Source organism: Mobula hypostoma, chromosome 6 (assembly GCF_963921235.1).
Source record: "Mobula hypostoma chromosome 6, sMobHyp1.1, whole genome shotgun sequence".
NCBI classification, from domain to species: domain Eukaryota; kingdom Metazoa; phylum Chordata; class Chondrichthyes; order Myliobatiformes; family Myliobatidae; genus Mobula; species Mobula hypostoma.
In genome coordinates, this window is record NC_086102.1 from 126,275,285 (window position 1) to 126,287,723 (window position 12,439).

Here is a 12,439-nt window from a genome sequence, read left to right on the forward strand (position 1 = left end):
TTAAATTCCATTTGCCATTATTCTTTTAAATTTTTAAGTTAATCAATCTTGTGCTACAGTCTTAACTGACCTTCCTCGCTATCTATATCATCAATATAGATCAGTTTCAATTGAGCACATTTAAGTCAAAAGCAGTTTTGTTCAATACTAGGAAAATTAATGGGATATGGTTGCAGTGAGAAGGTGGAGCTAAGTTGAAAGATCAGATGTAATCTTAATTGAATAGTGGAGTAATTTTCAAGAGCCAAATGTGCTTCACCCCATTCATAATTCTTTGACTTGCCATTTAAGAGATAATTATGAATACTAATGCAGATCCATTAAGAGCTGCAGCAAACAGATTTATTTTCAGGTTTAGCCAGAGTTGGCTTATTCCAGAATGGCTTTTTGCTTGTTTTGACATAATTATTTCTTGGTCTTGGAGCAGATGATTGGAAGTGATGTCACTGGAATGGTCAGCCGTAAAACAAGCATTTATCTATCACCATTGGAAAATTGATTGCACAGACTGTTAATTTTTAATTGGATTCAGACTTCCATATTTAACGTGATAAATAGTTCCACGCATTTATGGAAGCATTAGCAGAATATTTCGACAGCAAACTGATAAGGTATTAGATTATAAGGGCACTCGGTCCTCGTTTTTTGTCATTTAGAAATGCATGCATTAAAAAAATGATACTGTGTTCCTCCAAAAAGATATCACAAAAACACAGGACAGACCAAGACTAAAACTGACAAAACCACATAATTATAACATATAGTTACAACAGAGCAAAGCAATACAGTAATTTGATGAAGAGCCGACCATGGACACGGTAAAAAAAAGTCTCAAGTCCCAATAGCCCCATCATCTCACGCAGACAGTAGAGGGGAGGGACTCTCCCTGCCATGAACCTCCAAGCACCACAAACTTGCCGATGCATTGGAAGCACCCGACCGCAGTCAACTCTGAGTCTGTCTGAAAACTTCGAGCCTCTGACCAGATCCTCTGACACCGAGCACCATCTCTGCAGAGCGCTTCAACCCTGCCCTGGCCGCCGAGCCACAAGCAAAGCCGAGGACTTGGGGCCTTCCCCTCCAGAGATTCTGGATCACACAGTAGCACCGGCAGCGAAACAGGCATTTCAGAAGTTTCACCAGATGTTCCTCCCTGCTCTCACGTCTGTCACAAATCAGGATTGTGCACAGCACCCTACTTGACAGATTTGGACAATAGCCTAAAAGTTTGGTTAAAGAACTAAGATTTGCAAATTTATCACTGAGAAAATTGAAGAGGAAGATTTAGGGGAGAAAAATTCAAATGCCAGGGCTAAAGTGAATCAAAGCACATTCCTAATTTTGAATGAAGGAAATTGGATAGAAGGCTAGAAGTCTGGGATTGGGGGCAGATTTTACAATTAGTTAATACTTCCTCTATTTGTGCTAAACATCCCTAATTCAATTTAAAGTGGTTCATAGAGCACATATGTCCAAAGATAAGTTAGCGCGTTTTTACTCGCATATTAATCCTTTCTGTGATAGATGTTCGGGGCAGATAGCCTCTTTAACTCATATGTTTTGGTCTTGCCCTACTTTGGAAACTTTTTGGAGAGATATTTTCAATATTATTTCTAAGGTATTAAATATAGATATCTCTCCTCACCCTATTACTGCTATCTTTGGACTACCTAAAATTTCTAGTAATCTTTCCCCTTCAGCCCGTAGAATGATTGCATTTCTTACTTTAATGGCGAAAAGATGTATTTTACAACATTGGAAAGAGCTTAATGCTCCAACTACCTTTTTTTGGTTTTCTCAGACGATTTTATGTTTGAATTTGGAGAAAATTAGAAGTAACCTTTATGATTCTTCATTTAAATTTGAACAGATTTGGGGACCTTTTATTCGATATTTTCATTTAATGTAATATTTACCCTTGTTTTTTTTTCACTGTTTTAATGGAGGTCGGGATTGAGGACGTGATTTTAAGTTTAACTCTGTTTGGTTTCAAGTTAGCCCATTGCTTTGCCTTGCTTTTAGTTAGTTGCACGGTGGGTTTTTTTTGGGGGTTTTTTTTTTCTTTTTTTCCATTGATATATATAAAATTTAGTATACTATTATGTTATCTTGGTTTCTTATGCTTAAATTACATTGTAGTATTTTCTTTTTGGTATTGTTATCTTTTGGAATTTTATTATACTTTAACATTGTATTAATGTTTATATGGCTTACCTTTTTTGTATACTTACTCAATAAAAAGATTTAAAAAAAAAGTCTGGGAATGCCAACCTTTTCGAAGGTTGGGACAGAACAATTCACAATATGGATGTTTGAAAGAACTAGAATTATAAATAGTACCATTGGTCACCTAAATGTTCTCTGATTTAATATTTGTTTGAACAGGTTCAAAGGAATTGATAATTAAGCTTTAAATTACTAACCAAGTTAACTGGAAAAATAAGTTCTGTCCCTAGTTAATTTTTATACTTGCATAATGACATAAATGTTGGAGAAAAGCATGACATAACGGCCTACTGATTGCTTACTGATGGAAAACTGCAAATCATTTCCCCAGGCTGCAGTAATACATATAATTTTAAATGTTAGATGATACATAAATTACAGTATTCTTTCTTTTGATGCTCTGTGTAACAGATTTGAATATTTTCGGGGCTACCTAAAATATTTCACCAAATGAACTAGTAGTCAATGATGATTTAGGCAAAAGTGCCAGTTCTTCCTCGCATGGAGATTTCACAGCAACAGAAAAATAAATAAGTAGTTAACATTAGGTACATGAGAAATATTAGATATATGGGAATACAAGTCACAGGTTACATGCAATAAGATGATTAATATTGTTAATGGTTGGGTTTAATTTCATGAATCTTCTCTATCTATTGAGAAAATTGGTTGCACTGTTCTGAATGAGGTATTCTGAATAATCATAATTTTTAAAGATATTTTGTACTCAGTATCTTTCAGGAGAAATTGAAATTGTGGAGCCGCTCTTAATCTTTTTTTCTGTTCTTTTACACTAATTACTAAGAGGTGTGCAAAAGTACATCTGACCTTTATAATTAGCTTTCCCAGTCACCTCTCTGGGAAACCCTGGCTGACTCTTGGATTGTTTTCTCAATTTTACTTTCTAATTATTTATTTTGTAATGCCTTGAGTAAATAAATTGTTCCTATACAGCACTTCTATTTTTTACAAGAGAATTGAGGTATTGGGACAGATGACCAAAAAGCTTCGTTTTCATAATGAATTCTCTTAGAAGTAGGTAAAGAGAGATTCAGTGACTTAAATCTCAACTTTGAGTCTAAATACAGGTAATCCCTGCCCTCTTTCAGACTTGGGCTTTTGTGAATGAATTTTCGAAATTCTGTGATTCTTATAATTCCAGATATAAGACAATACTATGGAGTCTAATTCTTTAAAGAAGGCTGATGTGGTAATGAATAAAATGAAATATTATGCAATCCATCATGAAGATTTGGCAAGGTAGTTTTAACCAATGGCTTGCTTTAGCTTTGTGTTGTGGAATGTTTTCTGAAGGAAGTTAAATATAGTGGAATGTTTGATAAGGTTGATTTCCTTGTTCAGCTTAAGAGATTTTATTACAACTCTCCAATTAAGTTGCCTTGTTTCATTCCTTTTCAAGGAAAATCCTGAATGAACTTTCATCTGATACCCCTGCTGTGCCAAGAATTGAAGAGGAAAAATCGGAAGAAGAGTCTGCTCCGACTGTTACTACAATGACAATGCCAGCACCCATCTATCAAACCAGCAGTGGACAATACAGTATGTACACATACAATTTCCAGGCCATAGAAAAAATTCTATCTCTTTACTCTAACTCATTTTACAGTACTGGGAACTCTCCAGTTACATGCATGGAAATTGTACATCATCAACACGCATTGTAAAAATGACTACACTTCGAATGTCTGAAGTTGTCCTGGTATGTCCTGTTTACAAAAAGCAGGACAAATCTAGGCTTCATTCCAGCATATTAGACTCAAGAGCATAACTAGAGGAGAGGTGTGCCTTTGACATGAAGGCAGCATCTGATTAAGTATGGCATCAAGGAGCCCTGGTAAAACTTAATTCAATGGGCATTAAGGGGAAAATACTCTGATTATGGTAGTCATGACTAAGGAAGTTAGTTGTGGTTGTCAATCATCCGAGCTCCAGAGCATCACTGTAGGAGTTCTTCAGGACAAATCTTGGGGTCAGCCATCTCTAGCAGCTTCAACAAGGCATTTCTTGTATAGTAAGTCGGGTGTTTGAATTTAATTGTACAATGTTCATTTTCATTTATAATCCTTTAGTAAATGAGTCAATTTATACCTGCATATAGCAAAATCCAGAAAGCATTTTGGCATGGGCTAATATACAAAAATAAGCAGTATTCGCATCATAAAAGTACATGCTGTTGACCGTTTCCAGCAAGAGAAAATAATCAACTGACATTCAAAGGCATTACCCAAAGGATTTACCTCTGATCAGAAACTCAGCCAGACCAACCACATAAATACTGTGGGTATAAGAGCAAGTTAGAGGCTGAATATCTTCCAGTAAGTGACTCATCTCTGACACTTAGAGACCTTTCCCCAATCTGCATTACATGTCAGAAGATTAATGAAATATTCTCCATTTGTCTAGATGAAAGAAGCTTAACAGTGACCAGACCAAATCTGTCCACTTGATTGGTACACCAGTAACCATTCTGAACATTCATTCCCTCCACCAACAAAGCATAGTTCCGGCAGCATTTACTACCTGCAGAATGCATGGTCACCACTGCAACAGCTCCCAAACCTGGACAAGGATAGCAGTCACATGGAAGCACAATCCAGACTGAGCCACAAGAAATTTTATAGATGGTGGAAATCTTGAGCAATACAAACATTGTATGTGTTGCTCAAGACTTTCACCTGCTGTTCCTCCAGTATGTGTGTCACCATCATGACTGATTCTTGTGGGTCAAAAGTCCTGGACTTTTCCTATTCAACACCCCTAAGAGAGAGTGTTCCTCTGAAGGTCTGCCATAGTTAAAGAAGATCACAATCTGCAGCAAGATCCAGAAGAATACATTTCTTAAATATGCCTGGTGCACTTTGGGACAGTTTGATTGTAAGAGATACAAATCTTTTAAGTATTTTTACCGAGAATTTCCACTGCAACAAGCTTGTCGATCCAACACTCACAACATGCTGGAGGAACTCAGCAGGTCGGGCAGCATCTGTGGAAACGATCAGTCAACGTTTCGGGCCGGAACCCTTCGTCAGGACTGTAGAGGGAAGGGGCAGAGGTCCTATAAAGAAGGTGGGGGGAGGGTGGGAAGAAGGAGAAGGCTGTTAGGTTCCAGGTGAAAAACCAGTAAGGGGAAAAATAAAGGGGTGGAGGAGGGGAAGCAGGGAGGTGATAGGCAGGAAAGATGAAGAAGGAATAGAGGAAAACACAATGGGTAGTAGAAGGAGGTGGAACCATGAGGGAGGTGATAGGCAGCTGGGGGAGGGGGCAGAGTGAAATAGGGATAGGGGAAGGGGGGGAGGGAATTACCGGAAGTTGGAGAATTCTGTGTTCATACCACAGGGCTGGAGACTACCTAGATGGTATATGAGGTGTTGCTCCTCCAACCTGAGTTTAGCCTCATCGTGGCAGTGGAGGAGGCCATGTATGGACATATCCCAATGGGAATGGGAAGCAGAGTTGAAGTGGGTGGCTACTGGGAGATCCTGTCTGTTGTGGTGGACGGAGCGGAGGTGCTCGACAAAGTGGTCCCCCAATCTGCGTCGGGTTTCACCAATGAAGAGGAGGCAGCACCAGGAGCACCGGATGCAATAGATGACCCCAACAGACTCACAAGTGAAGTGTTGCCTCACCTGGAAGGACTGTTTGGCGCCCTGAATGGTGGCAAGAGAGGAGGTGTAGGGACAGGTGTAGCACTTACGCTTACAGGGATAAGTGCTGGGTGGGAGATCTGTGGGGAGGAACATGTGGATCAGGGAGTTGTGGGGGGGCCGATCCCTGCGGAAAGCGGAGAGGGGTGGAGAGGGAAAGATGTGCGTAGTGGTGGGGTCCTGTTGAAGGTGGCGGAAGTTGCAGAGGATAATGTGCTGGATCCGGAGGCTGGTGGGGTGGCAGGTGAGGACAAGGGGAACTCTGCCCTGTTGTGGTGGTGGGAGAATGCGGTGAGGGCCGAAGTGTGGGAAATGGAGGAGATGCAAGTGAGGGCATCATTGGTGACGGCAGAAGGGAAACCACAATCCTTAAAGAAAGAAGACGTTTGAGATGTCGTGGAATGGAAAGCCTCATCCTGGAAGCAGATGTGGCTGAGACGGAGGAACTGGGAATAGGGAATGGCATTTTTTGCATGTGGTGGGGTGGGAAGAGGTATATTCGAGGTAGTTATGAGAGTCAGTGGGCTTCAACAGGACCCCACCACTACGCACATCTTTCCCTCTCCACCCCGCTCCGCTTTCCGCAGGGATCGGCCCCCCCACGACTCCCTGATCCACACGTTCCTCCCCACGGATCTTCCACCCGGCACTTATCCCTGTTAAGTGCTACACCTGTCCCTACACCTCCTCTCTTGCCACCATTCAGGGCGCCAAACAGTCCTTCCAGGTGAGGCAACACTTCACTTGTGAGTCTGTTGGGGTCATCTATTGCATCCGGTGCTCCTGGTGCGGCCTCCTCTACATTGGTGAAACCCAACGCAGATTGTGGGACCACTTTGTCAAGCACCTCCGCTCCTTCCACCACAACAGACAGGATCTCCCAGTAGCCACCCACTTCAACTCTGCTTCCCATTCCCATTGGGATATGTCCATACATGGCCTCCTCTACTGCCATGATGAGGCTAAACTCAGGTTGGAGGAGCAACACCTCATATACCGTCTAGGTAGTCTCCAGCTTCCGGTAATTCCCTCCCCCTCCCTTCCCCTATCCCTATTTCACTCTGCCCCTCCCCCAGCTGCCTACCACCTCCCTCATGGTTCTGCCTCCTACTACCCATCGTGTTTTCCCCTATTCCTTCTTCACCTTTCCTGCCTATCACCTCCCTGCTTCCCCTCCCCCACCCCTTTATTTTTCCCCTTACTGGTTTTTCACCTGGAACCTACCAGCCTTCTCCTTCCCACCCTCCCCCCCCACCTTCTTTATAGGACCTCTGCCCCTTCCCTCTACAGTCCTGATGAAGGGTTCTGGCCCGACATGATGCTGCCCGACCTGCTGAGTTCCTCCAGCGTGTTATGAGTATTGCTTTGACCCCAGCATCTGCAGAGTATTTTGTGTTTAAGCTTTTCAATCCAACTGATCTGACCTTAGGTGAAGGAGGTAAATGAAAAATGGGAAGAGTGCAGCAGAAGGGAGACCACTAGGATGCAATTTCAAGTCCAAGTTGCTGTAGATACTTAGACTCCAAAGTTAGAAAGTTTTTGGTTCAGAACTTGAAACATTATGATCACATTCTTTAACTCGAGGGAGTTATCATTCTGAATTGAGTAAGTGGTCTTATTCAATGAAAGTAAACAAAAGTAATCTTTGATTACTTTCACCACCACCCCCCCATTTTTTTTTTAATTCTTATTTCCAAAAAGTAACAGCAGAGGCATCCATTGTTTAGGCACATAATTGGATAAGATTATTCTGGAATTTAAGACATTATTGTATTTCATTACAGTTCTCAAAGAATTCTATATTTGGATGAGGCTGACAAGTAGTTCACACATGGTTATCAAATACATTAGTGCTGTTTAAGAAGGAGTGAATTATTCCCCTGATTGCCTAGCATATATTCTTAATAGTGGAACAGAATTAACATCAGTCATTTTGTTGTTTGTGGGAATCTATTGTGTGACAAGAGGCTGCCAGATGCAAAATTATAGGGAAATGCCTGTGTGATGCCTGAATAAAACTGGTTTGTCCAGGGGTCTTGCCATCACCATTGATCAGATGTAATAACTGCAGTTCTAATAAACAGTTGTTAAGTGTCAAGCACTGTGAATTCTCTAACATTCCAAAGAACTGTACTCTGGTTCTAATTGAATATTGCACTCTGAACCTTTGCAGGGCATAACTTTTACCTTAAGTATCATACAGTAAACTACAAAGAGTCATGCAGTACGGAAAGAGGCCTGTTGACTTATTATCTTCATGCTGACCACTCTATGCCTCTTCTTACAAGAAAGATAAAGATTGGGTTTATTTGTCACGTGCTTCGAGGCATACAGTGAAATGCATTGCTTGCATCCATAAGTAACACAGTCCAAAACGTGCTGGGGGCAGCCCATGTATGTCGCCATATTTCTAGCACCAACACAGCATGGCCATAACTTATAACCCTAACCCGTATGTCTTTGAAATATGGGTGGAAGCCAGAGCACCTGGAGGAATCAATGATCACAGGTAGAACATACAAACTCTTTACAGGGTAGCATTAGAATTGAACCCATTTTGCTGATGCTTTATAAAGCATTATGCTACCGTACTGCCCTATTCCTGGCTCTACTTTATTTACTATCACTTGCTTCAGAGCCTTCTGTGCCATGACAATTCAAGTGCTTGTCCAAATACAAAAATTCCTACAGTACCCTCAGAAGTGTATTTGATTCCAACCATCCCTGGGTGAATAAGTTCTTCCTCTTCTCCCATACCAACTCTGATAGTGGAAGTAGTTTCTTCATGTTTCCTTTATTAAAGCCAATAATAATTTTAAAGGTTATCATATTTCTTCTTAAATTTCTCTTCTCAACTACTCCCCTACCTTGAATGATCAAAAGGCCACAGGCCTTAATTATTCTGAAAGGTTTGGACTCATGCTTGATGGATACCAATGCCAACCTTTAAGTAAAACCCAATTACTTCTGTTTTGTCACACTGCTTTTCCATTCATTCTGCTGGTGAAGGATATTCAGATTCAGCAATGAACATTAATATTAGCGTCTTCTGGAAGCGTAACAGTCACAGTTATTATGTTGAAGCACCAGTAATGAGACAAGGTTGAGAAAAAGAGGAAGTTTTATCTCAGCTTTCTTTTAATCCCTTTATTGCAGAATGCAACCCTTTAAAGAAGTAAATGCAACCTTCCCATCTAGAAACCAAAGTCCCCAAACTTACTGGGTCTATAATTTCAGCTAGAGTTCAAAAGTAAGTTTTCAGGAACAGCGCTGTCAATTTATGTATGTGGGCTCCCACACTTACTGCAGTAACATGCATCAAGAAATGCAAGTGGAAAAGAACTGTTTATTTTTTTCACCCACAGATTTCTTAAGTTAATTTTTAATTTGTATCCGAGGTTTTTTGGTGTGATTTATGAATTCAAATTTCTGTGACTGGACAGCCATAATTATCAAGGGGGGGGGATTAGCTTGCATTAACAGTACAAAATTATATCCAATTTTGGCCTTTTCTATGTCCCCATTTTTCATTAGTTCCATCAATTGCAGTTTTGTCTCATGTTGCCTTAGGTATGGAATTCCTTCACTAAAGTTTCCACAGCTTTGAGTCCCTCTCATATCTCCTTAAAATCTATCTCTTTTCATTAGACACCTGCATTATAGTAATATAAACTATATTATGTTTAGTTTGATAATTCTCATTTAAAGTGTCTTGGGACATGCAAATATTAATTAGGTATTTTCATAGCAAATTTCCAAATATTTAATTTTTACATTTGTAATGGCAAGTCCTTTTCCAAATTACTGCTCTGCTGTTATTTGGAAAGAGCAGAAATGAAATGTCTGCTTATGTCTCAGCCCATCACTGAAGAATAACTGTTTATAGCTATTTCAGTCACAATTGAAGAGAATTTGATGAACCTTTCTGAATGTGTGGCTCTTGGATTGCAAGTTTCCATTTTTCTTTTCATTCTTTGCTATTGGCAGTTGCCATCACACAGGGAGGTGCGATTCAGCTACCGAACAACGGCACAGATGGGGTTCAAGGACTCCAGACGCTAACAATGAGTAACACAGCAACAAGCCAGGGTGGAGCAACCATTGTACAGTATACCCAGAGTCCTGATGGGCAGCAGATTTTTGTGCCGAGCAGCCAGGTGGTTGTACAAGGTGAGTCTGGGACTTCTCAAAAATAATATGGTTCACTATCTTGGGGGTAGTTTTCACTAAATATTAACACGATGTAAAACAAGCCAATTCACTGAGGCTGATTGTCAAGTCACTCTTGCTGTTGCCATTGCTGATGTGGTTCGTCATCTGAGCTGATCAGAACTGATCAGTAGGAATGAGGGTGTGAAATGCTATGTGATGTTTAATGATGCCAGTGCACATTAAATATCTGAGAGCAAGAACTATGAAAGATATTTCTCTGTTTTGTGCTCCCCTAGCAGAGGCGATGGATAAAACTGTTGCAACAGGGTTGTTTAAAATTTCTATTTTTTTGATTTTCTTGTGTGACTTTCCCCCTACTTGTAGTGGATTCTGTTTTGTTTTTGTTGGCATGGTCTTGGGCCATTTGGCCTCCTATATTGGAAGGAAGTGAAATAGACAGGGAGAACTTGTGGGCTGACAGCATTGCACAGACCTAATTTCTGGGAGCATCTCATCTCCTCTGTAACCAATGGACTTGGCATGCTGGACTCAAGGCCAGATACTTGTGTATCTTGCTCTTGCCTGAAAAATGGGATTTCCAACGTTAGTGGAAGTGGGAAGTTTTTTCCCTTTTGTTTTCGAATATTAAAAATAATGATTGTTTAAATAGATTTAGACTTTTTAAATGATATAAATCTACTCAATCTGTTTTTAAATGTATCAGCTGATCAGAGACCTTGAGAAACTTTAAAAAAGGGCCCTTTAAGCCTGAGCTGCTAAAAGACCATCAGCATATTATGGGAGCAGGGCCTCGGGATCATCCTCCTGGATAGATCCACAATCCTGCAAAACATTTAGCATCATGAAGGATCACACCCACCCATGGACTGTTTGTCCCACCTCCATCAGGGAGGAGGTTTTGTAGCATCCTCACCAGGACCACCAGGCTCAAAAACATTTATTTTCCCCGAGGAGTAAGGCTGATCAACACCTCCACCCACTAACCCACCACTCCATACCCCCAACCACCACACCCCAATCATCATTTCCTGTCTGTCACCTTATGTACAGGCACTCCTGCGCCTAGTGTCACTTTTTGGACATGTAATCAATCTATGTGTATAAGCTATCTTACATATAGTTGCAAGAAAAAGTTTGTGCACTCGTTGCAATTACCTGTTTTTCTGCATTGATTACTCATAAAATGTGGTCTGATCTTCACCTAAGTCACAATAATAGACAACCCCAATCTGTCTAGACAAATAATGCACAAAAGTTGTACTGCTTCTCATCAATACTGAATACACCATTTAAACAATCACAGTCCAGGTTCAAAAAAGTTTGTGAACCCTTGTATTTAAAAATTGGTAGAAACTTGTTTAGCAGTAGTAAACTCCATCAAACATTTCTTTTAGCTGCTGATCAGACTTGCACAACGGTGAGGTGGAATTTTAGGCTATTCCTCCACACGAAATTTTCAGTTCATCAATATTTCTAAGATACCTTGCCTGAGCAGCACTTTTCAGGTCATACCACAGCATCTCAATTGGGTTAAGGTCTGGACTCTGTCTTGGTCATTCCAAACCACAAACTTTCTTCTTTTTAAACTACTGTATTATTGATTTACTCTTGTGTTTTGGATCATTGTCTTGTTGCAACATCCAACTGCTATGAAGATTCAGGTGATGGACTGCTACCTTAACATTCTCCTGTAAAATGTCTTAGTGCAATTTTGAATTCGTTGTTCCCTCAATGACTGCCAGCTGTCCAAATCCTGAGGCAGCAAAGTTGTCCCAAACTATGATGCTCCTTCCACCATGAGTTGGATGAGGTTTTGGCTCCAAACATAGTGGTGTGCACCTCTGCCAGAAAGTTCAACTTCTGTCTCTTTATGTCCATAGCACGTTGTCCCAGAAGTGTTGTGAAACATCTAGGCAGTCTTTTGCAAACCTGAGACATGCAGCAGTGGTTTTTTTTGAGAGCAGTGGTTTCTTTCGTGTTGTCCTTCCATGAACACCATTCTTGTTCAGTGTTTTTCCTATAGTGAACACATGAATAGAGACTTGAGCAAGTTCTAGAGATTTCTCAGATCTTTTGCTGTTACCCTTGGTTCTTCTTCACCTTCTTCAGCATTGCATGTTGTCTTCTTGGTGTGATCTTTACAGGATGCCCACTCCTAAGGAGAGTAGCAACCTCTGAATTTCCATATTTGTAGACAATTTCTCTTATTGTGGACTGATGAACAAGTCTTGTCAAAGTCAAATACTTTTGCTGCATTTTTCAGCTTCGTGAATCTCAACAGTTCTGGTCCTCAGAGGAAATTGTTTTGATCAAGTCATGGTGCACATTAACAATTCTTTTTTGAGAAGAACAGGTTCTGTCAGCAACCTGACTTT

At 40.5% G+C, this 12,439-nt stretch overlaps 1 protein-coding gene across 1 annotated transcript in view; it reads left to right on the forward strand.

Annotated features, from left to right (window-relative positions):
* The window catches only part of creb1b (cAMP responsive element binding protein 1b), a 116,642-nt gene that overhangs the window by 90,951 nt on the left and 13,252 nt on the right, over positions 1–12,439 (forward strand). The window contains exons 5-6 of the mRNA XM_063051621.1: positions 3,647–3,786; positions 9,879–10,061. Coding sequence (XP_062907691.1) covers positions 3,647–3,786; positions 9,879–10,061 — 323 coding nt within the window. The remainder of the gene's footprint in view (positions 1–3,646; positions 3,787–9,878; positions 10,062–12,439) is intronic.